Source organism: Scyliorhinus canicula, chromosome 12 (genome assembly GCF_902713615.1).
Source record: "Scyliorhinus canicula chromosome 12, sScyCan1.1, whole genome shotgun sequence".
NCBI lineage: Eukaryota > Metazoa > Chordata > Chondrichthyes > Carcharhiniformes > Scyliorhinidae > Scyliorhinus > Scyliorhinus canicula.
In genome coordinates this window covers 124,281,115-124,307,970 of record NC_052157.1, presented here as the reverse complement: position 1 = coordinate 124,307,970, position 26,856 = coordinate 124,281,115, and the positions used below count along the sequence as shown (strand labels likewise).

The window sequence follows — 26,856 nt, the reverse complement described above, 5'->3', positions numbered from 1 at the left end:
AAATACAATGTGGATCTCCAGCTGAAAAGTTTGCTCAATCCTGGAGCAGCAACATTCAAAAGGCTACAGAGGTGCGAAGACACAGGAAATGTGTTCCAGAATCCATCACCATCAACTTTAGGCAATAATGAAGACTACACATATGGTTAAAAACGGAGACCATCTCCTATCACTAAACTGTTAGTAGAATGCTCCGGCCTAAATGTCTGTTGTTACCTGCATGTCATTGCCTGTGAGGGTCTGCTCTGTGTGACATTATCCCCAGCCCTTTTTATGTATTTAATTTTCTCTCTTCCTCCAACCCTTTTCCTTGGCACAGTTCCTTTGAACAGTGTGCTCGTCTTCCAGTCTTTGGTTCTGAAGGGTCCACAGCTGAAAACCTAAATGGTCTTTTCTTACTAATCCAGATGGACATGCTGCAAGTTATTTTTAAAAAAAATATTTGCTTTGAACTTCTACTCACTTATTCAGACTTAGCTAATTCCTACATTCAACATGACTGGAATCAGTCCGCACTGCCTCTTTAATGTTGGCTGGACTGGCTTGAAAAGCTGTGAAAATGAGAGGTAACACTCAAAAGTTGTATGTTACTGGATGTATTTCTTAATTTCCAGATGAAGCCACATTGAAAACTAATTGACGTGACATGCTCTTCATCATAGTTTGGAATAGAATCCTGACAGTGCAGAAAGAGACCATTCGGCTCATCAAGTCTGCACTGACCCTCTGAAAGAGCACTCCACCCAAGTTCACTGCTTCACCCTATCCCAATAACCCCTAAACCTAACTTGCACATTTGGATACTAAGGGACAATTGATCATGATCAATCCACCTAACCTGCACATCTTTGGACTGTGGGAGGAAACCCATGCAGACATGGGGAAGAAGTGCAAACTCCATACAGTCACCCAAGGCCCTGGAGCTGTGAGGTAGCAGTGCTAACCACTGCCACTGAGCCACCCATACTATCTCATGATAGCATTTTGGGTCTGCGTTCTGTTCTGTTTCCTCTCCCACTCCCCAGATGGTGAATTCTGGATTCACTGTTACATAATTAATGACATCCAGTTGAAAATACAGTTGAGAGTTCGAAGAGAAAATCTGACTAAATAAATGAAATGAAGTGCAACTGAGGAGGAGGAATCGAGGTGACCAATCTCTGGAGCTATCGGTTCATGGCCTGGTGACTTCAGGTTTCCTGTCCATTTATGCACAGCGAGAACAAAAGGGGCAGTAGGACCAGCTGCGACCCAATGAACGAGGCAAAGACGAGCACGCTGACTTCAGATTTGGTTTCATATCATTCTGGTCATCCGTTATTTTGCATGGCGGCCAGTGTAGATCAGTTGTAATACGCGTGGGATGATGTGCAAAGCTGTTTTGCAGTGTGCAGAAATGAATACAGGAAAGCATTTCCATGTTAAAATTGAAGAGAAAGGACAAAGGAAATGAAGAGAGGGGGGGAAAAAAATCAGAAAGGTAAAAGTGCTTGGGTTACCATAGAATTCCTACAGCGCAGAAGGAGGCCATTCGGCCCATTAAGTCTGCACTGACCCACTGAAAGAGCACCCTCCCTAGGCCCACTCCCCACCCATCCCCGTAACCCCACCTAACCTGCACATCTTTGGACACTAAGGGGTAACTTTAGCATGGCCAATCGATCTAACCTGCACATCTTTGGGCTGTGGGAGGAAACCGGAGCACCCGGAGGAAACCCACGCAGACACAGGGAGAATATGCAAACTCCACACAGACAGCCACCCAAGGTCGGTATAGAACCCTGGTCCCTGGCGCTGTGAGGCAGCAGTGCCACCATGTTGTGCCAATATCTATACTAATAATTTATACTCATATTAAGAGCAGAAGAAATAGGTTTGCAAAATGGAAAAATAAATGTATGATATAAATGAAGAACAGTGACCTGATGAAAAGACATTGATTTGAGACATTGAAATGCCAGGGCAAAGAGTATAGGAAAAGGGCAGATGCTGCAGGTGGTCCTGTGCCAATATGGATAAGTGAGGCAGAACATTAGCTAACATTTAAATTATCCAGATATTGTCTGGCAAAGAGAAGCATGTGTTCTAAATGTGGTGCAGGATTGTCTCTGAAGAATTTCACGCAGCCAAAATTAGGCAGAGACTATTCTGGGTCTGATCTTCAACAATGCCACAGATACAATACATCAATCACACATTGGGAAGCATCCAAAATCCAGTTATCATAATTACACTGAAATATTTATGAGGGTACAAGAATGTATGTAAAGGGCAAGTAAACGCATTTAGTCCCATTATGCTCACCCCATTAATGGCATAAATGTGCACTGTTTATTCCCCTATGCCTCCTACCTCAACCCCTCTCCTCCTAGCAATGCCAGCTACTTCCTGCGATAGACAGGCAATTCAGGAAATCTCCGGGAAACCCCTCTCCAATTCCCTAAGGCAACTGAATGAACATGGGAAATTTTGTCTGGGCAACACTCATCATACCGCACAATTAGCTAGTGATTTACTGCTTGTAACTGGGTATGATTGTTCCCTCAGGATCTTGTCAGGTTCCCATAGCAATTCCAAACTCATAACATATCTTGGAAGAAAGGTCAACAATAGAAATACTAGACTCTAGCAGTCTGAAGGAATACACAAGGACCTAAACTTTAACGGAAAAATAATAATCAATTGGAAATCTACCTCAGAAAGTGAAAGAATTTCAAGAGCTATTTGTAAAGAACGAATTGAAATTGTAAACTTGAGGTCATCCAAATTCAGCTGACCGGGGTTTAGCTCACAGCAAGTCCAGATCGCCTATCACCCTTTACTCGCTGATCTACATTGACTCCCAGTCCTGCAATATCTTGATTTTAAGGTAATCTGGAGGGGATTCTCCGGCTTCCCAGGCGCGTGTTTCTCGGTGGCAGGATGGCGCATGCCATTCACTGGCAGTGGGATTCTTCATTTTCGACGCTGTCAATGGGAATTCTCATTGATGCTACCCATCGCCGCCAGGAAACTTGTGGGTGGGGCATATTGCTGGTGGGACTAGAGAATCCCGCCGCCAGCAAATGGAGGAAAATTCCGGCCTCTGTTTTCAAATCTCTCCATTGCCTTGCCCCTCCCTGTTTCTGTAATCTCCTTTAGTCCCACAACCATCTGAGATACCTGCGTTTCTCCAAATCTGGTCTCTTGTGCATTCCTGACTATAATTGCTCCACCACGTGCCTAGGCCCCAAAAGCTGTGTAATTTCTTCCCTGTACCTCTTGGTCTCTCTACCTCGCTTTCCTCTGTTATGAAGCTTACCTTTTTGACCAAGTTTTAGGTAATTTGATCTAATTATCTCACTTAACAATCTTTATTAATGCCACAAGTAGATTTATTAATACTGCAATGAAGTTACTGTGCAAATCCCCCAGTCGCCACACTACAGCGTCAGTTCAGGTACACAGAGGGAGAATTCAGAATGTCCAATTCACCTAACAAGCACGTATTTTGCAATTTGTGGGAGGAAGCTGGAGCACCCGGAGGAAACCCACGCAGACATGGGGAGAACGCTCAGACTCCGCACAGACAGTGACCCAAACTGGGAATCGAACCCGGGTCCCTGGCGTGAAGCAACAGTGCTAGCTACTGTGCTACTGTGCCACCCCTACGTGGCTATTTTATAATGCTCATGTGAAGAGCCTTGAGACAGTCCATTACATTAAGAGCACTATATAAACATAAAGTTAGTGTTGCTGTTGAAGTAAATTTCAGCCAACATATTAAAGGGAAATAAAGAAGATTAAGTGGTTAAGTAAGGATGGAAATAAATATTTGAGATAAAGAGATGGCTTTGGATATTAACAAAAAAGCCAAACAAAATGATGAATATGTGTTTTCTGACAGCATTTCAAATGGTAATGAAGGGCTATTGGAGTACAAAAATAGAATAATGATGGAAAACTACTGGTCCACTTCAAAACGTTAGTGAGAAACTGGTGAGATAGTGAGATAAAGCAGCAGCAGAGCTATCAAATATGATCAGTGCTGGGACCTTTTGTAATAGAAAAATAGATTAATAATTTAGTAAGTGTATATTTGTGGGCAGCACAGTGGCGCAGTGGTTAGCACTGCTGCATCACGGCATCGAGGAGCCGGGTTCGATCCCTGCCCGGATCACTGTCTGTGAGCAGTCTGCACATTCTCCCCGAGTCTGCATGGGTCTCACCACTACAATCCAAAAAGATGTGCAGGGTAGGCGAATTGGCCATGCTAAATTGCCCCTTAATTGGAAAAATAAGAATTGAATTGGACATTCTGGATTCTCGTTCTGTGTACCCAAACAGGCACTGCAGTGTGGTTACTAGGGGATTTTCACAGCAGCTTCATTGCAGTGTTAATGTAAGCCTACTTGTGACAATAATAAAGATTATTACTCAATTTTTTTTTAAAGTGCGTATTTGTAAAGAATCTTTAGTTTTGCAGCCAATACAAAGACAGGACACAATAATTAACAAAGAACGGCACAATCAGATTGAGAAAGATTTAGATGACTTAGGAACTGGGTTTATAGATGAAAAAAATCTAGTACACTGTGAAAATGGAGGAAAAGAAATGTGGGAGAAAAGAATAAAAATGGGCAGTCCGCATTAAACCCTGCTGGCTAACCTGAGAGGTTAAGAAATTAAAACTGTAAATGGAAGAATTTGTCAGCTTAGTCTTTAGTTCTATTACAAAGTAATATTATGAAAGTAAGAGAATGTAATTTTAAAAATGCTGAGACAAAGAACCTGTGAAAAGAGTATTTTATTTAATCCTGCCAGACATTAACTATTAATTACCATTGCGATATTAAATCTCACTGTAACGCAAATCATTAGTATAAAACGTTTCCATTGAATCCCCTTCTTTTGTACCTTAAATACATCATCAAAAGCCATCACTTGAAACATGAGGTTTTCTATCAAAGCTCTTCCCTCCTGTAAATTTCTCTTCCAACTTAGCATCTAATTAAATTTTTAATTTTTCCAACTTGTTTGCACTACTTGCGAGTTGTTTTTGTTGACAACTGTTAGTTTTGCCTAATTTTCATTGATGTCCTGTGCAGTAATGTTCCTCCTTTTAACCACCTTCTGTCCAACTCATAAAGCTCCACTTTCTTCACTATTCCCTTGGAGATCACTCCCTTTACATTGGGATCAGCTGTGTTGTTTTCCTCTATCCTTTGTGTTGTCAATTTTTTGTGGGGTGTTGAGCAGTGCTGACCTAAGTTTGATCTGATCAGAACTCATCATCAAGGGAAGATTTCTATGTTTGCTAGTTGTAATGAATTTGTAAATATGTGCACAGAGATATAACTGGTCAACAGAGGGAACCTTTATCCCAGACTACTGGCTATATGATTATAGGATGATGTTCCTCGGCAGGTCTAGAAATGAGCAACAAAGATGATTTTGGACATCAGGAATTAAATTTTGGACGGAAGAGAGCTTGTTTCTTCAGCAAAGTAAAGACTTCAAAGTGAATTCATTTACGTTTCCAAGGGTATGAAAGGAATTGATTAAAGCAGATTTTTCAGTTTGATGAAGGGCTCAAATACCAGGAGACATAATGAAAGATTATGAATGAAGATATAAGGAAATTTAAAATAAGAAAGTATAATTCAGCCCATTGGCTTTCCTCATCCAGAGTCTATGTCAGATTGGCCCATCGCACACTTGCCTCCTACATCACCTGTTGACCTCTACTTGAAGTAAACTCTTACTTACTTTGACCCCCATAACAAACATAAAAGTGCTTGTTAAGGACCCATGTATCATTTACTCTCACTTCAACAATGATCTAGTTCCTTTACAAATATGACAATTATTATTGAAACAACTCTTCTTTTGCTGCTTATGGAAAGGCCCTATTAATCTGGGGGAGGTAGTAAATTGATGGTGGTGGTGGGGGGAAGAGAGCAGATTGAAAGTTTTTCTATTCCTGGACCTTGCTGATGATTTGTGAACTTTTCTTTCTCTCCCCTTTGATTCTAGTTGCTTGAACATTACTTCATCCTCTAAGATATGAAATCACTCTGCCCACTCTTCTCTGAACACTTTCTGAGATGTATATCTTCATGTACGGTTATCCAGGTAAGGGCCAGTATCACGTTTTCCTGATTAATAATAATAATAATAATAATAAGCACTTCACACTAACTAAATGTTTTCACAGTTTTGAGGAAATCAGATTCAGGAATTACTTCCAAATCTTTTCCTTTTTGGCTTCTGCCAATAGACTCACAATCATTTTATTCTTTCAAGAAATGTCCCACCCATTCAGACAACCTACTGAAAGTTTGATATGCTAGGGAATATGCTTACTGGCACCTTTGATTGGATTCAATACTCCAAATTTATCTAGAATAAAATCCTCTTGCCAAATCTCAGATCACCTGTATCGTTGATCCAACCCCCTTGAAGATAAACTATCTCGTTTCTATCCACCAATCGCCCACAGAGTTTGGCACCATTCACAGATATTGGAAGTCTGAGAATAGATCCTCACAGAAGTACACTGGTTACTTCTTTTTCTGGCAGAATGTTAATCATTTACCAATCCCCTATCATCCAGCACAAAACCCCAGTTCTCAAACCACTTGGATCATCTATTGATTATTTTATGAACCTTCAGCTTCCTTTCCAGTCTCTTTAATCAAATATCTCTTGAGAATCCTTGCTTGCTTGTTTATTTACCCCTCTGCAGAAATCCAGTAGGAATTTAAAGCTATTACTTCAGAAACAGTGCTCTCTGATACTTGTGTTCTTTAAATGTTCATTTATTATATTCATTATAAATAGCTCGCAAGGAAATCTTCCCTTGATGGTGATTCAAATCTGATCAAAATTAGGGTGTTCCCAAAACATTTTCTCCACAATGGGTATTCGAATAATTGGCCATGTTTGAGTCTTACCCTTTGAATGCTGGAACTACATTTGTCATCATGGAGGATATGTACTTGGTATTTAGGAACTCTGGAAAAATGCATAACCATTAATAATTTCCTCCTTTTAATTCCTGGAGTACTCGAGAATGTTTTCGATCTGACCCCAGGTGTTTCATGAATGCTTCATTCTCCCAGTTTCTCTGTAACGTATTATTTACTAACTCCGATATCTATTATATATTACTTAGCAGCATTTACTTGACTTTGCCTAGTCCTCCTTTATGACATGAATAATTCATTCAATGTCTCTGCCATATCCTAAACAATCAGGGATAGTTTTCCCAAATTATCCTTCAATGAATCTTCTTCTTTGACTTTCTGCTATTGATATGGTGCTTTCTGAGGGCCTTCTTATCGTCTGTAATTTGTTTAATGTTTTCTAACACGTTCTTTGTTCCTCAGTTTCCTTCTGGATGAAGTCACTATTGCTGCGAGAAGTTGCCCTATATCATTCCTGGATAATTACAAAAGACTCGACCCTGAATAGTCAAACATAAAGAGATATTTCTGCACCACTTTTATGCACCACTGAACCTCATTTAAATGCGCTCATTTTAATTTTTCCTTACTTTCTTTTGAGATTATAATGTGCAGATGCAGGCGTTGAACTCAGGTGGGCACAGTAAGAAATCTTACAACACCAGGTTAAAGTTCACCAGGTTTGTTTCGAATCACTAGCTTTCGGAGCACAGTTCCTTCACCTGATGAAAGAGCGGTCTCTGAAAGCTAGTGATTCGAAACAAACTTGTTGGACTTTAACCTGGTGTTGTAAGACTTCTATTTGAGATTATAGCTGAGGTAATCTGAAAATCAATTTGACCTTTTTACATGCCTCACTTATCCACTTTGACACAAACACCGGTTTCACCATGTCAACCCCAAACACTGCCTTTGTTACAGCGCCTATCCTTTCTCTTTGCCCTGGTACTTTAGGATCACAGTCAGTACCATGACTTAACAGTCTCTGCCCTGTCCATGCTATGCATTGTCCAGCCTGCAAGAATATTTCCTATGCTCCTACTATTAGTTTGAATATATTGAGCTTTTCTTTTTGTTTCAACATTCACCTGCTCTTCCTTTTGCCTTTATTTTCTGCTACGGTATTTAATTGGCACATTTGACTTGAGATTGCAGCAGTATCCAGAGGCCCTTCTATTTTGTTTTCCAGTGCAGTCCAAAGCTTGGGGAAATACAACAGAATTACCTCATGTTCAGCACTCTCTTTGGAGTGAAATACTGCAGATGCTGGAATCTGAAAACCAAAACTGTGGAAAAACTCACCAAAAATGGTAACATCTGTGAAAAAAGACAAAGGCTTAATGGGCAGAATCTTTTTGAGGCCCACTGAGCCTTGCCTGCTGGCTGGAGAGCTGCAAAAGACCCAGGCTGCTTCTTTTTCAGAAGGCCTGCCATTCCGATCAGACAGCGGCAAAGCCAGCAGCAGACCTTCCTCGAGAATAAGGTCCCCAGGTGCGAACGCTTCACCTAGCGAGAACTGTCGAGGCTGTGACTGCTGCCAGAAAAACATCCCCTCGTCCCATGGTTGTGGAGTTGTGCAGTGATCCAGGAAAAGTAATATGGTGGTGAGGTGGGAGGGTTGTAAAGGGTGATGGTCATGGGAAAAGAGGGTGCATAGGAATCAGAAGGAAAGGCAAGAGAGTGGCCCCCAGCAGATATTGGGTAGGATATGGGGGCGTTCTTCAGAAACTGAGTGCCTTTGATCCAGGCACTGCTCCGCAGGGGAGTAGCTGCCCTGAATGTCACATAGTGTCAGGCCTGTTGGCAGCTAGGTTAATCCCAGTGGCATGGGATGAGGCCCTTAAGTGGTAGCTGAGGGCCTCAATTGGCAGCAGGATGGGAGGTTAGAGCATGGGCTTTCCTGCCCAGAATTTTATTCGGGCAGAAAAGGGTGAGCGTTGGGGTTCAAGTATGTCCCCGCCTAAATACATGCTCCATCTGCATCCAAGCTCACAACCAGCGAGAACGTAAAAGCTGACCAATGTTCGAGGTTGATAGCCTTTCAAGGGTTTCTGAGAACCCTGACATTTGAGTCTGGTACCATGTCTTAGCTGGTGATTAATTAGATGCACAGAGACCAATGCTACATATCTCTGATCAGGGGCCCTGACTAAGGCTTCCCCCCAATTATTTTGGCACTGGACCTGATAACTTTGTTTAATAACTTGCATTCACTTGCCAATTATGCGTCTTGCTACTTAATTGGCCCCATACTTCCGCATGCTCTTGGCATGACACTATTTTGTACCTTAACAATCTCACCATGTTTACCAGAGTAGGTTGGACTGTTGAAACACCAGACGATATACAAATTGGGCGTTCCAGGTGAGAAGTTATTAAATATTAAATCCAGAGTAACCTCTGCAAGATTTGCATTTCAATTGTCAGGTGTCATCACTTTGCTGATATAAAAAGTGCTTGAAGGGAACTAAAAAGAATTTGAATAACGGTCAGTTGCGCAACTGAGGGATCTCAATCTTTAATGTGCAAAGTTTTGTATTAGTCTCGACGTGAATTATGCAAATTGCGCTTATGCAGATACCGCAGGTTTTATTTGAATATTGCATGTGTAAGCCAGACAATTCCTGATATTTATAGCTTCAGAAATGAGCACAAGGCAACATAAGTCTGATGTGTTTCAGTACGTGACCTTTAAATTAATCCAGTTAGAACCAGGGGAATTTTGTCTTTAATCTTTGTAGTCGCCTGCCTCATTAGCATGTTCTTATTTCAGATTCCACCCTAGCTTCTGAAAGCTTTTCCTGGCTTTTTTCTATTTACCTGAAGCCCAATGGATCGGTTGGTCAAGACAGCGAACAGCCACGCCATTCACACAAAGAAGGTCCCCAGGTTCAAATGCTGGGTCGTGCCGAGGTAACAGATCTCAGCCAGTTAGCGAAGGAGGCACTCAGCTGAGAAAGGAAAATCTGCCAAGATCCCTGCTCTGATAGCCACCCTGTGTGTGACTGTGCTGTGTGTGAACTACATTGATGTCAAGATGAAAGCAACAGCAGCACTATTAATACACATCTGTCCCTTAATATTATTTTCCAGTTGATAAGTGAGCCCCAAGGGAAAGTGCTTGCAAGTAAATGTTATGGTTCTAAAAAGGGAAAGAGAGGGCAATATAATAATAAAACAGAGATAGAGAAACTCAGTAGATTTATACTAATGGGATGAACATAAGAAACAGGTTTGTAGAATTGGAAATAACCCATGTGCAAAATAGTGAGGTGTGAGGTACCACAACTGAAACTGATTTGAACTGGATAGCTAAAAATGGAAAGTTAAAGCACAAAAACAGAAAAGTACAAATAATTGATCTGGGGCTTTTAGTGATTTGGTTAATGGCACTGTGTCAGCGCCCTGCGTAGGAAGCCTTCTTGCACACCACTGCTGGAATAGACAACAAAAAGCTGGAATTTTAAAAATCCGGTTACATTTTTGTTCATACATAAATTGCATAAATAAAATGTTTTTCTTACTAAGACTGGAAGAAACTTGGCAACAGAACTTGCTGCACCACATGCAGACTGACATCACCTCAACAACCCAAAGGAGCTGCCAAACCCAAGTGCAGTTTGGTGGTAAACTGGCAAGTCTCGGCTAACCGCTCTTTAAAGCCCTTTGATACCTAGCTGCATAGGACTGCACATTAACCACGCTGGCAGCTGGTAAGGACTTGCATATTCTTGGTAAAACTGCACAAGTGAAAAACATTTGTAAAACAACCAGAATAAAAGCGTCATGTCACATGGAATGTAAAGAAACTCGAACCCAAATGTTGAAGAACTGATTGTAGACAAGGTACAAAATCTCCTAACACAAGCCCTTTATGAATGCTAAAATGAAAGCTTCATCGGTTTAGGACGTATGTTAAATAGGAGATGGAATCTGCTCCTCACTGAGGGTACCTTATATAAAATAAAGAGATGGACGTGAAGCATATGCTTTCTTAAAGCTTCTACTTCCACTTGGAGTAAGACTGACATAATTTGTTTTTTGACAGGTGGAACTGTTGATGGTTCACCTGCCCAGGTTCCTGATTTTCTTTTTCTTTGTCAGACCAGAATACAAAAAATAAATTGATGACAACTTATTTGGATTGTTCCATTCTCATTTCACTTTTTTTTGTTTGTTTAAAAAGCTGTATCCTTTAAAGATACTCTTCAGATCTTGTCAGCCTTGTTTTCTAACATCACAGGGAACGATAGCACCACTTGAGAAGGTCTTCAGCAGTGATTCTTCTTCACATGAAGAAATGACAGCGAATGAAAAATACTGTAATTAGCAAAGGCTAAGGCTGAGATCAGAAGAGAGGCTTCAAAGACAGTCTGGCAGGTCGTCGCCCATAGCAGCAAACATTGAATCTTACACTTTAAGCAGAACTTCTTCAGACCAGATCACTCCTCCATCTAAGGAAATGTTATGAAGATAGGAATTTCCACAGAACACATTTGTTGGTGTCATGGCCTTCAGCCTGGTTCAGTGGGTTACCACTGTGCTGATGAGATGTCGGATCACCGCGTTCTTCCAACCTTGACAAGATTTTCAAACTTGTGCACACTAATTTGAGTTTCTAAAAAAGATATTGCCTTTTTTGTGATCAGTATCTTATAAAATGTCGACTCCAGCCACTGTGTTTGTTGGTATTAACTGGGCTTTCTTTGGCTTTGGCAATCAATGGGTTAAGATCAATCCTTTTAAATGTGAAGTTTTTTTTTCCAGGGCCAAATTTTCATGTGTTTACGGCAAACAGCGCATCATTGAAAAAAAAATTATAGAGAAAAGAAATGTTACCATACCTTAACAGCCAGAAAGAGCAGAACCAGTAAAGGAAGTAATGCTAGATAGTCATGCAGAGAAACCTTTCTCAGTGTTATACTGAGAGTAAGTCACTTCATTCTCACAAAGTGGCTGAACTGCCCACATCACATTGGTAGATTCTCTCCTATTTTGTGTTTTTCAAAATCCAAATACTCCCCCAACTGTGGAGGCGATGACGACCCCCAGCACCACACAGCATATAATGATCATAATCTTCTTCTGCAGGCCCCAAATCCAAGCAGCATGACAGGAAGAAGAGGAGAAATGGTTAGTTCTGGAGCTTTTATTTTACATTTATTGAACAGGATCTTTACAGAATGGAAGATGAATGATTCCAACAAAGATTAATATCTTCCCTTTACATTAACAAATTGCCTTTATGGAACTCACTGCCCTTGCCATCCCACATTGCAAACACCCTCACCCCCACCCCATATTAACAACTCTGTCACATTACAAATCCATTTTACAACACAAGTACCCTATATTACAAATGACCCCCACCACACACCCTCTCATTAAAATCATCATGCCTGTACTACTAGCACAGCACAAATTTTAAACCAGCGCACTCCAAATCCCTCATATATTGCGGAGCCCCTCTCGCATTAACCAACACCTCACACTAGAAACAGACTGTGTCCCAATGACTTTGACTCTATTACAGGCCTCAGTTTAAAAACACCTGATATTACAGTGCCACACTTGACAAAAGCTTTGCACTAAAACTAACCTTAAATATTGAGGAATGCAAAAACTTTTTCCCTTCATTACCTTTTCACTTTGAAATTCAGTGCACAATTTTTGTAAAGTGTTGACTCTCGTTAACTGGTTACGGACTGATATACTGGCTATACGTTCAAATTCTTTCCAGGCTTGGAAAACGGGCCAGATTGGGAATATGGGGGCAGGCATTCACAGCCTGGCTGGGCTCAATCCTGTGTTGTTAACATGGATACTGCCCAAGAGGCTGCTGGGATTGGGAAGACCCCTTTCATCAGGCACTGCACAGTATCGAGACAAATAATAGTTAAGTTTGCTTACTCTTCCAGTGAGATTCTAGCCCACATTTCAAGCCTCGGCTCCCTTCATTCTGCGACGCCTGTGGAATGAACAGCTTCTCAAACTCTTGATGGTTTGTCAGAAATATTCAACTGCTGCCCACGGAATGAATCACCGTCCACCTCCCGCACACCCCATAAATGAGTTGAATGAGAAATGTTTTTCAAACATTACGTTTTATAAAGCAATAATAAAGCAGACATAAAATATACACTCATGGAAAAAGAACAGTGAGCCAGTTCTTCATAAATGGATGAAGATAAAGTGAGAGCGGTAATGTAGATGCAAAAAGAACAGAGCAAAATGTAGAAAGAAGGGATGATCGCACCTGGAGAATGACCACATTATCCACACATAATGAGCCGTGCTGTAGTTTCACAGCCAAATAATACACTGGACCAGAAATTTGTCTTGGGCAGTGGCACAAAACAGGCAGTATTGGATTGGCAGCGCATGTGCACATTGCCTGCAATGGACCTCAATGTTGGGCACTACACATAATGAGTGACTGATCCGATATTATCTATTTGGTACCAAGATGCATTAATTTATCCCTCCCCTTTTTTTTTTAAACCTTTATAGCTGCCTCACTTTTGCTGTTACTTAATAGATTGCAAATATCTTTTGCCATTAATAATAGTCTCTTATGAGTCCAGGGAAACATTTTAACTTTGTTTCATTCCTAATTTTCTTTACCTTTTTTTATTATTTGTTTTGAAGTAATTCTTTATATAGCAGTGTACATATCCAATTGCAAAAAGTAAAAATGATCTCCCTGTCTTTGGTATGATTTAAAACTGGCAGTCTTTACAAGCCTTATACACGACAGCTATACATTTGTTTGAAAAAAAGTTTTTTTCCAGCGATTGAGTAAATAAATGCATTACACAGTGGAGTGCTAAGCCACAGAGGCCAGTATTGCCATAGTGGGGCACTACAATTGACGGAAAGAGCACTGGATTTGGAAGGGAGAAAAATCAATCAAGGTTTCCACCCGATGACTCTTGTGAGGAAGGTGATTGGTGAAAGTAATTTTGGCAACGGCAAGGAGATAAGCTGATTGGTAAACTAATAGAGAGCAGCTTGGGAAGGTAAGGCAGTTTAAATCCTGAGCAGGAACCGGAGACCTTCAATTTCAGCAACGGAGAGGAGAGCAGCTGATCGGCAAACTAACAGAGAGCAGTGCGGGAAGGTAAGGCAGTTTAAATTGTGACCAGAGATCTGAGACCTTCAATTTCAGCAGCAGAGAGGAGAGCAGCTCGGGAAGGTAAGACAGTATGTGTCTCTCTCACTCACTGAAACTGACAGAGTTCTGACTGGGGGGAAAAGTGAAAGTGACATCACAGGAAGGCTGTGATTTGATTAGCTAACAGGAAAGCTGGGTTAAATTTGAAAACCCACTTTATTACAGTTTAGAGTTACAGTTTAGAAATTGTTTTCAGACAGAGGTAATATGGAGAGATTATAAAAAAATTATAAAATAAAAAATTAAAGAGTTGAAAATCCAAATTAAAAATGAATTAAATAAAATAAGAGATGGGAGAGTCAGGTGATGTGTTGTTCCTGCATGATGTGGGAGATGGTGGATCCCATTGTGGTTCCCAGTTACCACATCTGTAGTAAGTGTTGGTTGCTTGAGGAACTCCGGCTAAGAGTTGATGAGCTGAACCCTGAGCTTCGGACACTAAGACACATCCGGGATGGGGGTGTGTTCCAGGAGGCAGTCACACCCCTTAGAATAACAAATTTCAATTTGGCCAGTGGTCAGGGACAGGAGGGTGTGGCTGTGAGTGAGGTAGGTAGAGGGATCCAGGAGGTAGGGTTGCAGGAGCCTCAGCCTTTATCCCTGTCCAACAGGTTTGAGATTCTTGCTCCCTGTTAGGACGGGAACGGAGACTGCTGAGAGGATGAGTAAACTGACCACAGCACTGTGGTACAGAGAACCTTTCAAATGGGGGAGAGAAAAGAAATGTAATCGGGATAGTATAGTTAGGGTCATTGACACTGTTCTCGGTGACCAGGATCAAGAATCCCAAAGGTTGTGCTGCCTGCCTGGTGCTCAGGTTCAGGATATGGGCAGCACAGTGCGTAGCACTGTTGCTTCACAGCGCCAGGGTCCCAGGTACGATTCCCGGCTTGGGCACTGTCTGTGTGGAGTCTGCATGTTCTCCCTGTGTCTGCATGGGTTTCCTCCTGGTGCTCCGGTTTCCTCCCACAATTCCCAAAAGACGTGCTGTTAGGTAATTTGGACATTCTGAATTCTCCCTCTGTGTACCCGAACAGGTGCCGGAAGGTGGCGATTAGGGGCTTTTCACAGTAACCTCATTGCAGTGTTAATGTAAGCCTACTTGTGACATAAAAATTATCTCGTCTGGGCTGCAGAGGAATGTTGAGCGGGAGATCCAATTGTTGTGGACTACGGTGGTACTAATGACACAGGTAGAACAAGGACAGAGGTTCTGCTAAGGGAGTATGAATAGCTATGACCTAAATTAAAAAACAGAACCAAAAAGGTAGTAATCTCTGGATTACTATCTGAGCCACAAGCTGATTGGCACAGGGTCAATAAGATTAAAGAGGTAAATGCGTAGCTCAAAGATGGTGTGGGAAAAATGGGTTTTAATTCATGGGACATTGGCACCAGTACTAGGGAAGAGGGGACCTGCTCCGAAGGGACCGTCTTCATCTGAATCATACTGGGACCACAGTCCAAGGGAATCGCATAACTAGGGCTGTAGATAGAGCTTTAAACTAAATGGGAGGGGGGGGGGGGGGATTCAGTTGTCGGGGAAACTAGAAAACCCAATTCAAAGGATGAGGTAAGAGTGCAGGTTAGCAATGTGGTGGATCGCTACCAGAAAATAAGTGAGGGACAGAACAGATGAATGTCCTTATGCACCAAGGAATTATAGAACAGTAGGGAAATTTAACATTAAAACAAATTTAAATGCAAGAAGCATTTGTAACAAACTTAATGAGCTAATGGCGCAAATAGAAATAAAAGGTTATGACTTGGTGGAGATTACTGAAACGGGGTTAGAGAGAGACTGGGTCTGGGAATTGAATATCCAAGGGTACGCAGTATTTCGGAAAGATAGACTGAAAGGAAAAGGAGGTGGTGTAGCCCAGCTGGTGAGGGATGGGATGAGTGCTGTAATGAGAAATTACATAAGCACTGGAGATCAAGATGTGGAATCAGTCTGGGTAGAAATAAGAAATAACAAAGGGAAGAGGTCCTTGGATGGAGTAATCTATAGGTCTCCAAACAGTATTTTTACAGTGGGGCACAGTATAAACCAGGAAACGCTGGGGGCTTGCAAGAAAGGTACGGCAATAATAATGAGTGATTTTAATATGCACATAGGTTGGAATCAAATTGGCAAGGGTAGCCTGGAGGCAGAGTTCATTGAATACATTAGAGATTGTTTTTTGGAACAGTATGTTGAGGAAACCAACCAGGGAGGAGGCTACTCTCGATTCTGTAATGAGGGGGGATTAATTAATGACCTCACAGTTAAGGAGTAGTGACCATTGAATGGCAGAATTCAAGATACAGTTTGGGGGGGGTGAGAAAATGGAGTCCCACACTAATGTTCTGGAATTAAACAAAGGAAATCACATAGGCATGAGGACAGATTTGGTGCAGTGGTTAGCACTGGGACTACGGCACTGAGGACCCGGGTTCGGATCCCGGCCCTGGGTCACTGCCCATGTGGAGTTTGCACATTCTCCCCATGTCTGTGTGGGTTTCACCCCCACAACCCAAAAGATGTGCAGGTTAGTTGGATTGGCAATGCTAAATTGCCTCTTAATTGGAAAATAAAATAATTGGGCACTCTAAATTTATGAAAAAAGATGGTAAGAGGGGTAAAAAGCATCCATGGCTAAAATAGGGCAAGGGCATTATAAAGACAAAAATCTAGGTATATTATATTGCAAAAGCCAGTGGCAGGCTGGACGATTGGGGAACTTTCAAACATAAACAAAAGGATGCTAAAAAAGTAATAAAAAGAGCGAAGATAAATTATGAAAAAAACTAGTGCAGAATATCAAAAAGGATTACAAACGCTTTTACAGGTACATAAAAGAGACGAGTCGCTAAGGTGAATGTTGGTCCCTTGGCAGATGAAATCGGTGAGTTAATAGTGGGGAACACAAAAATGGCAAAGATGAGAAAGCAATACTGTGCCTCAGTTTTCAAGGGGAAGGACACCATTACATTCTTGCAGGAATGGGCAATTCAGAGGTCATTGAAAGGATGGAACTTGGAACAATCAGCATCAATAGGGAAACAGTACTCAACAAACTCTTAGAATTGAGGGCAGACAAGTCCCCAGGGCCTGATGGCCAACATCCGAGGGTGTTAAACGATGTGGTTATGATATTCCAAAATTCCATGGACATGGGAAAGGTTCCGGTGGATTGGAAAAATGCTAATGTAATGCCTTTATTCAAAAAGGCAGGGAGGCAGTATGCGGGAAATTACAGACCAATTAGTTTAACATCTGTTGTTGGAAAATTGTTAGAATTATCAAGGACATAATATCAGGATATTTGGAAAGCCAAAACGCTATGCAGCAGAGTCAGTATGGTTTTATGAAGTGAAAATCATGTTTGACTAATTTTCTGGAGTTCTTTGAAGATGGAACAAGCAAAATGGATAAAGGGGATCCTGTAGATGTAATATATCTTGACTTCCGGAAGGCGTTTGATAAGGTGCCACACAGAAGGTTAATTCACAAGGTGAGATCACATGGGATTAGAGGTAATTTATTAGCTTGGATAGAAGATTGGCAGATGGACAGGAGACAGAGAGTCAGGATAAGTGGGTCTTTTCTGGATGGCAAGATGTAACTAGTCGGGGTGCCACATGGTTCGGTTCCTGGGCCACAGCTATTTACAATCTATATTAATGACTTCGATATAGGAATAGAAGGTTCTATAACCAAATTCTCAGATGACACAAAAATAAGTGGGACAGTAAATTGCAATGGGGAAACAAGAACCTTACAAATAGATAGATAGGTTAGGAGAGTGGGCCAAAATGTGGCAGATGGAGTTTAATGAGGATAAGTGTGAGGTCATGCATTTTGGTCAAAAAAATGAAATGGAAACTTATTACCTAAATGGGAAGAGACTTTGGGGTGGTCCGATGCAGAGGGATCTAGTGTCCTTGTGCATGAGTCACAGAAAACGAGCATGCAACTGCAGCAGATAATAAGGAAAGCAAATGGAATGTTGGAATTTATGGCAAAAGGAATTGAGTATAAAGATAAGGAAGTGTTGTTGCAAATATACAAGGCATTGGTAAGATCGCACCTGGAGTATTGTGTACAGTTTTGGTCTCCTTATTTGAGGAAAGATGTAGTGGCATTGGAGGCAGTTCAGAGGAGGTTCTATAGATTGAGTCCAGAGATGATGGGTTTGTTCTCCCCCCCTCTCTATGTGCCTGTGAGTTACCCCCCGCTCTGTGTTACGGTGGTGTAGTGGTTAGCACTGCTGCATCACGGTGCCGACAACCCGGGTTCGATTCCGGATCGCTGTCCATGTGGAGTTTGCACATTCTCCCCGTGTCTGCATGGGTCTCACTCCCACAACCCAAAGATGTGCAGGTTAGGTGGATTGGCCACGCTAAATTGCCCCTTAATTGGAGAAAAAAAAGGAATTGGGTACTTTTTTTTGGTTATTTAAAAAAAATGTAATTAACCTATTCAGGTTTTGCACCAAGCCAAATTCACCGGGCCTATTCAATTCTCCCAACCATGGGCGCAATGTTGCACCGGCGGGAATCACTACTCGTCTCCATTGTATACACAGTGAAGCCCGGAGTCCATTGAAGTCACAGGGTGGTCAGCGACATGACTGGTAAGTGCCCTGGTACTGCCAGATTGGCACTGTCAAGAGGCACGGCCTGGAAGGGGTGGGTCTTTGCCGACTCCCTAGCAGTGTGCCACTCACTTTGAGGGGATGGGGAGTGGGGGTGGGGGGGGGTGACTGATGATAGTGATGCAGGATGGGGGTGGGGTTCTGACAGGTTGCCTGAAGATCGAGGTGCTCTTTAAAATTGGTGCCCCTGTCTCTGAGGAGCTGGCCTTGCTAATATTTTTAGGACCTGCCCATCTCATTCATGGCACAAACCACCCCAATCTCCAAACAAACGTCTAAGTGTGGATGGATTGAGATCTGGATCTCGCTGACCCAGCCGGTGGGAATCGCGTCGTGTTTCCAGCCAGAGAACACACTTAGAAATTTTGTGGGAATATTGCGGCCAATGTTTTGACGCGAACCTGAACTCCGAATGCATTATTCCCAGTGTAAAACCCATCAAAAATGTTGAATGAGGTGTAATTGAGCTTTTAATGGTATGTAAACAATCTCTCTTGACCATAATTTTATAAGTGCCATCCTCTCCATTCCATGATTCAAGTTCCACAGGTTTTTTAATAATAAAACATATTTTTCTTTTTTCAGGTTGATAATTCAGCTTTAACCTTAATTCCATTTGGCTGTTTCAATCTTTACTTTACTCTCAGTAAAAAGGTGAATTATAATTCACGCTTTTTATTTACTGGTTGGTGAGAATTTTTCAGCCTGGTTGGCTTCTTAGCCTGCATGGTGACCTCACTGTTTGCGACACCACCTATACCCTACAGATAATGTAACTAGAAAGTTACTGTGGAATAGGGGAAATTAATGCCAGAGTCCACTCAATCTTTGCTGGTAATTTTTTTTCCAGGTCCGTGATAAATGTGATAACCACAAAGTCAGTGTTTTCCACTTTTGGGTGCACACTTTTAGTCAGAATTTCAAAGATTATTCTATGATCAAGAGGTTTTAGATGAGGTGAGATTGGAGAAAGTGAGTTATTTTTTCATTGGAGCAGAGAATGTTAAGCGATCTAATGGAGCTTTGATTTGGAAAGTAAAGGATATGCAATTCCCAGAATAAAATGGAAAATGCGAGAAAAACGTAGCAGGCCTGGCAGCATCGGTGGAGAGAGACACAGTTCCGGACTCGAACATTAACTCTGGGCCGGATTCTTCCACCCCGCCCGCTGCAAGATCGTCATGGGCGGGACGCGGACCATGTAAAGCTCCACTGACCTCGGGCAGGAATTCCCAGTCGCCGGATGGGCGCGGCCAGAGAATCCCGCCCTCTGTTTCTCCCTCCACAGATGCTGCTACACCTGCTGAATTTTCCCAGTGTTTTCTGTCTTTATTTCAGAGTCCCAACATTCACAGTATTTTGCTTTTATTTCAAGTAATTCCACTGGTTGCCATGCTCGTTACATGGGCACATACTTGTCAAAATATGTCAGGAGATTTTTTTTCTTTTCATCCTGGTATGATGGGCTAAGTATCCTTCCGTTTCACAAATTCCAACCACCTGCCCTGTAATTATTCCTGTCTGCATATTCATATGCTGCTACATCCATTCTGCAATTGTTCCTTTAAATGGAGCATATGGACTGTCGTGGTTCAAGAAGGCAGCTCACCACCACATTCTCAAGGGCAATTGGAGATGGGCAATGAATGTTAGCCGAGCCAGGGAAGCCCATATCCCACCAATGAATTTAGAAAATGTTCCTATTCCAGTCAGTGTTCCTTTTCTTACTTATTGCTTCTTGCTCCTAAATTAGTTCTTGTTTCTCTATTTGTGGGTTTATTTTTTTTCTCTATGAATATTACTTATGAAAGCAAGGTAGGGCAATTGCCCCAATGTGTTTGGAACCCTTCAAGTGGGGGTATCGGTTCTAATCGCATTTCCTTGCCCCTCCCGGTATCATTTTTTACTCTTCCTTGTTTCTGTCTGTATGGAGAGTGACAGTGGGAATGGATGTTCTGTGGGAACACCAACACTGCTAGTCTTTACAGGTTAATCAGGAGGACTATGATCATGTGGATCTGCATTGGCATGTGGCTGGATCTCTGTGTGGCGAGATGTGTCTCTATCTGGAGCCGTGTGGATTTAGTATCCTCCGAGGATAAATCCAAGAGTGAGAGAAAATGGAGCGTGAGGAGAGAAAAAAGGAGAGCGAGATAGGGAAGAGAGAAAGGGAGAGCTGGAGAAAGGGATAGAAGGGAAGGAGATACTGAAGTGGGGGGGGGGGGGGGGGGGGGGGAGGGGAGAGAGAAGTGGAGGGGGCGGTGAGAAGATGGATTAGAAATTATAAAAACCTGATTACAGCAGAACGTCAGCTGGATTCAAAGTCGACTAACAAGATGGTGAAATCATAGCCTGTTAAGGCAAGGTTCATTCTGATAAAGTTTCTCAAATGGGATTATGGCATTGCAGGTAAACCGATAATCAATAGAGAAGAGACGTCAGCACAAAACCCTGATGTTGTTCTTCAGCTTACAATGATGCCAAAACAAAAAGTCCACATTGGAAGGTAGAAGTGAAATCTGAGCAATGGTCTTGGTGGCGACGAACATCACCTCCTGGAAAATGATGGATGTTTGACAAAAAATGGAAATGACCAGCTGCAATCTCTCCATTCCACATGCGGGCTGTATGGTGATGATGGAACAAAAGCCCAGCTTTAGTATCAATCAGGATGATTCTGTGGGTTCATGGTGTTTTGGAGCATTAACTGAGATACACAGCCAGAACAATGATGATAACCAACAGTACTACTGCAATGCAAATTCCTATTAAGATCTTTTTCTGTGGGGAGGGAAGAAAACAACCAGATAAAGCTCAGCATGCAAAAATACAGCACAAGAAAACTGCAGCAGAAAACAAAACATTCAGAATGTGACACAGGCCCAGCTGAACACTTGCTCTCTCTGACACATGCTGTGGAATAATACACGCCAAGAGTATGACATGGCCCCCAACATCTCCCGCTCTTTGGATAGCACAGGGTTAGAGGCTGCCCAATGGGTAACCTAGTGACATAATACTATAGACAGGTTCAGTTAGTTTGTCTGTCAATCGCAAATTTAATTGGGAGCCTTTGCTCTGGACTATATCTGACTGTGTTAAGCTCAATGCAGCATTATTGTCCAACTTGGGCACACATTCGATTCAGGAAGTGTTCCAGTAGACATCACCCTTTAAGGGTTTGAAGCCTTCGCTTCTTCCATGGTGTTTAAGGCTATGATGGAGGTCTTGAGTGCCAGGTGAGAGAAAGCTGTCTCTTACATTTAAAAGGACTTACTGACCAGCTGCAGCCAAGCATCATTCAGGACTTCACTGCTTTCCACATAACCTTTCCATCTGCTGTCCCACAGATCCAGTGGGCTAACCAGACAATGCAAAGCTAGTGGTGCTGCCAGGACAGCAGCACATGCGTGTCATCTCCCAACTACATCCGTGGCATCAAGCAGGGTGGGGTAAGGCTGGCTAGGCAGTTCAAAAATTGCTGCCCACACAACGTCCATCTCAGGACCTAGCTGTTGTCAGACAAGGGCAACTTGAAATACAAGATGGTTGTTCTGGCACACAGCAGCCTAACACTCAAGACAGCTTCTTGTCACAAGTAGGCTTCAAATGAAGTTACTGTGAAAAGCCCTTAGTCGCCACATTCCGGCGCCTGTTCGGGGAGGGTGGTACGGGAATTAAACTGTGCTGCTGGCCTGCCTTGGTCTGCTTTAAAAGCCAGCTATTTAGCCTAGTGTGCTAAACCAGCCCCTGATAGGAGAAGAAACGTTTAACATTGCTTCAGGCAGCAAATAGTGGGTCTTGGAACATCTACTGCTCAACAAAATTACATGTTGGCACCATTTTTCCATGGCAAAATGACAAAATTACTGGCACTAGAGGACAATGCATTCTGAATTGTTCGATACATCTGTGCACGAGCGTTTGGATGTTACAGATGTGCACAGTGGAAGGTTGAAATTATGTTATCACAGAAGTCAAGGGTGATGGTGACCATAACAGTCACTGACAGATTGGTGGAAATGGGTTGCAGATCTGTTTGGACCATGGAATAACTTAAAAGTGAACCTTCCTCAGGCATCCCCCCCACCCGCCCCCTACCCGGGCTGGCTCTGTTTTGGTACTGTGATGGGCGGGTACCATATTCCCACAGATCTGGACTCGACAGTCTGGCTATTGCTCCTCTTCCTTTTGCAAGAATGAAAGATAGAGTGGAATTCCTGGCAGAAAACCAATTGTTTGCTATTTTAAAAGGTGGAAAGCCAGTGGATAAGGAGATAATTGGCAGCCAACCAGCAAAGGGCAAAATAAGAAGTAAGAGCAAAAACAATTACAATGTTTTAACCACAGCAGTGATCCTGAGTCCCTGTGAACCTAATTACCCTTGAAGGTACTATCGAACATCCCAGAACATCAATTCCCCGTGCTTTGATTAAAACTCATAATAATAATCTTCATTATATCATTGCGGCTACATGTATCGCCAAAAATAGAATGAGTGGGAATTGGCAAGATAGATCTGTTCTATTCCTCACATTGCCACATTCATAATCAAGTTGCTGCAGATTAAAATTTGGGATTTGGTGGGGGATGGGGGCGGAAAACGAATGCAACAGGAAGATTAAGCTATTAAAGAATTTGTGCACTGGTATTCCACACACAATTTAAGCGACCACAGGCCACATGGCTCCAGTACTGTTGCTTAATATTGTGGAGCTGGTTTGTCACCAACACCTAGAATTGCACACAAGACACTCCAGGTGACATCTGACCAAATCCACGCACAGTAATATTGGAAGCTGGACACTTGTGCTCAATTTCTCTGCTAATGTGAGGCAGGGCCTTTTGCTTTTCTTTAATTGGAACTAAGCACTTTTCTTCCTTATTCCATAACTCTTTTAGTTTAGCCATCAATTATCAGTGTGAAACCTCACCCACGGCTTTGCGAAAATCTGACTTTATAACAACTCTGTTTCACTGCCCACCAGGAAGGGGGTGTTGGGAAAAACTGCAGCAGGTAATGAAACATGACCGACTTTAGCGGTACCCATTCTCCTTGTTACATGTTAATGGTTGTCCATGTGTTAACCCATTGCATCTTAAAAGTTAAAAAAAACTTATCCCATGTCAGACATTGAACTTGCTGGCGTATAGTTTCCCTTCTTCAAACAATAAAGTTGTGTTAACCACTTTCTAATCACCTGGAGTAGCTCAGAAAAGATGACTAAAGTTTTGTGCCCTATCACTGTTAAAATTACATGTTCCAGTTGTGAGGTGTCACAACTTTGTCTAAGTTCATTCAATCTTTTTAATGACCACATTCATCATTATTGACATATTGTTTCACTCTTCCATTGCTGTCCCTGAAAACCCGATTATTAGATTCCAGCAACTCTTGCTGATCTCCCTGAGAAAAGATGGATTTGTAGTAGCTGTTTAATTTCAGAAGCCAGACTTCACCATCATTTCGGGTGGACTGAACTACTTTCAGCTATTGTCTATTAAGGACATTTTTGTGAAACCCTATATTGCCAATTTCAATGTTCTCAGCATATTTACCTTGTTTATGTTTACGATGATAGTTTATCACAACTTCCCATCTAATGCACTTTACATATTTTCAATGCCTTATTCTTATCCTTAATACTTCTCTTTACATATCCATTGATTGTCTTCTATTGGAATAAATTTCACATATTTCCTTCAGACTATCCATTGATTGTCTCCCATTTATGATGCTTTCGAATAACCACAAGTTGTTTGAAACTGTGCTATCGGATATTTACAACAATAACACATCGGGATGAAAATCTCCACCTATTTATAAATCCATTTTAACTAATTGAGGTCAACATCTTCATAAAACTTTGTCAAAAAGAATTTCACAACACAAGTTCATCCCTAGTTTCCAGCTTTAAAATGTATTATTTTGCATCACATCTTCACAAGTTAGGCTGTGATTGCGAACCATGCTTGCTGGGTCCTACCATGCTCCCGTGTACTAATTCTGGGTGATCAGGGGGTCATATTCTTGCTTATTTATGTCAGTAATATCATCACAATCCAGGGGAATTAACTGGCACAAAAGAACTTTAAACGCCAGTGCGTAGGTTTTTCTATGTAGGTTCAAGATCCGATTTTGCCTAAATTGGGCTCTTCCCACAAAATTAAACACATTTCTCAGGCTGGCATTGTAAGATTCTGATGATTAAGCTGGTTAAGGAAGGTTCTTCAAATCACATACATTTCTTAGGCACATAGATAACTGTTTTAAAGTTATTTTCTTATCTAAAAGTATGCAGTTTGCTCAATAGCTAACAAGCATGCACCAACAAAGCTATAAAATGACTGTATAATTTAAAAAAGTTATTTTCAGTAATTTTAAACCTGGTTACTTGCAGATGGAGGACTCGACACTGATTAGAAATGTTCATTTTTGTTGATAAACCTATTTTGAAACTATATTATTAAAACCTCAACTAGTTATCGGCATTGAACACATCAAGGAATTAAAGAAAAAATGAAACAACTGCATTCCATTACACCGCCCGATTCTATTGGTTCATTAAAGATTTTACGTGAATGATTAAGCTACGTGGCTGCTGGATATGAACTAGGAGGTGACGAGGCTGCTTTGAGGTGAGGAAATCTGGAAGAACATTTATTTTTGTCTCTGCTTATCGATCATAGCTGCCAGGGGCAGGTTGCCCCTTGAGCAGCTAAGCCTTCAGCACCAGATGCAGTTGGAGAAAGGAGAGGAAGGAAAGACGGATCGGAAAAATTGGGCTGGAGCAGTACCTGGGGCAGATTGGAGGCCAGGAGGTAGATCAAGACAAGATGAAAGATCAGAGGCTAGAGCATCAAGAGGATCAGAGGTCAGAGCAAAAACTGCAATCTGGTAAATAAGTAAATGAAAGCCAGGGGCAGGATCAGATTCTGCTATTGGGGAAGATCGGAGGCTGGAGACTTTGTAAGTGGAAAACTGCTTACCTCCATGATTCTGGCTGGGAGATGGCCCTTTGGCCAGGGGGTGAATTTAAAATGGTGGTCAAATATGAGGCAAGCAACCTCATTATAATATTGACATTTCCAATTCAGCTCCTGGATTTGGGATAATTGCCTGCCGCCAACCCACCTTCATAAACCAGAGCAGGCAGGCTGGAGTTGGAATTCAGATTTGTTTAACATTATAACAACTCAAAATTCATAGGAACCATGGGCCTGCTTCCCATCCGTCATTGGAGGTTATTTGATCTTAAAAAGTAGACATTTCCTAGGGTGCTTTGCATTGGAAGAGTTTAGATGTCTTGCAATAATATAATAATAATCGCTTATTGTCACAAGTAGGCTTCAATGAAGTTACTGTGAAAAGCCCCTAGTTGCCACATTCCGGCACCTGTTCAGGGGAGGCCGGTACAGGAATTGAACCCGTGCTGCTGGCATTTCTCTGCTTTGCAAGCCAGTTATTTAACCCACTCTGCTAAACCAGCCCCTGAGAGCTGTAATGGAATGGGTTAAAGTAGGATCCATATTTTCCTTATATTGTATTAGGGTAAATGTAACAGGGATAAATAAATAGGTGATGTTAGTTACATTGTAAAAAGGGCAATCCAGAAGTAGGCTTTGCCAGTTGTAATCTTTGGTTTGATTGCATCTAAATGATTTTAAGTCACCCAACCAGCATCGCAACAGAACGCAAGGGCGTTGATTGATTTGAGCTAAATTATAACCGGCAGATGAAATATACCTTTATCTTCTGGCTGCAACATCTTGGTGGAACTGAAGTCAGTCCTGGCCCTGGCCAAGTGGACACTGAACTGTGTTAGCAAATTGCACACAGCCTGGCACAGTTGACACTAAACTGCCAATCTCTCTCAGGATGGCTTGTGTGGGAAGTAGAAAGTCACACAGGTGCAGAAGGGATGCTCAATCAAGACTCAAGTGAAGGCAGGTGGTTAGAATAGAGAAAAGGCCTTTGCTTTGTATCAGGCCCTGTTCTATCTACTTCACTGGTTCTCGCTTACACTGGGCAAGAAAAAACCCAGAGTGCATTGTAGCTGCTATGTTTTGCTCGGACACATTATATCCAAATAGA

The 26,856-nt window shown here is 41.9% G+C and overlaps 1 protein-coding gene across 3 annotated transcripts in view; it reads right to left on the bottom strand.

Moving 5' to 3' along the window:
* Nucleotides 1-11,043: 11,043 nt before the first annotated feature.
* The window catches only part of LOC119974781 (syntaxin-1A), a 339,400-nt gene continuing 323,587 nt past the window's right edge, over nt 11,044-26,856 (bottom strand). Inside the window, exon 10 of one of the 3 annotated variants that reach the window (XM_038814026.1) lies at nt 11,044-12,032. In XM_038814026.1, the coding sequence (XP_038669954.1) occupies nt 11,952-12,032 (81 nt within the window). In that variant the 3' untranslated portion in view covers nt 11,044-11,951. Of the gene's footprint in view, nt 12,033-21,008; nt 21,543-26,856 lie in introns of those variants that run through there. The other 2 variants (XM_038814025.1, XM_038814027.1) reach the window with 2 other exon arrangements.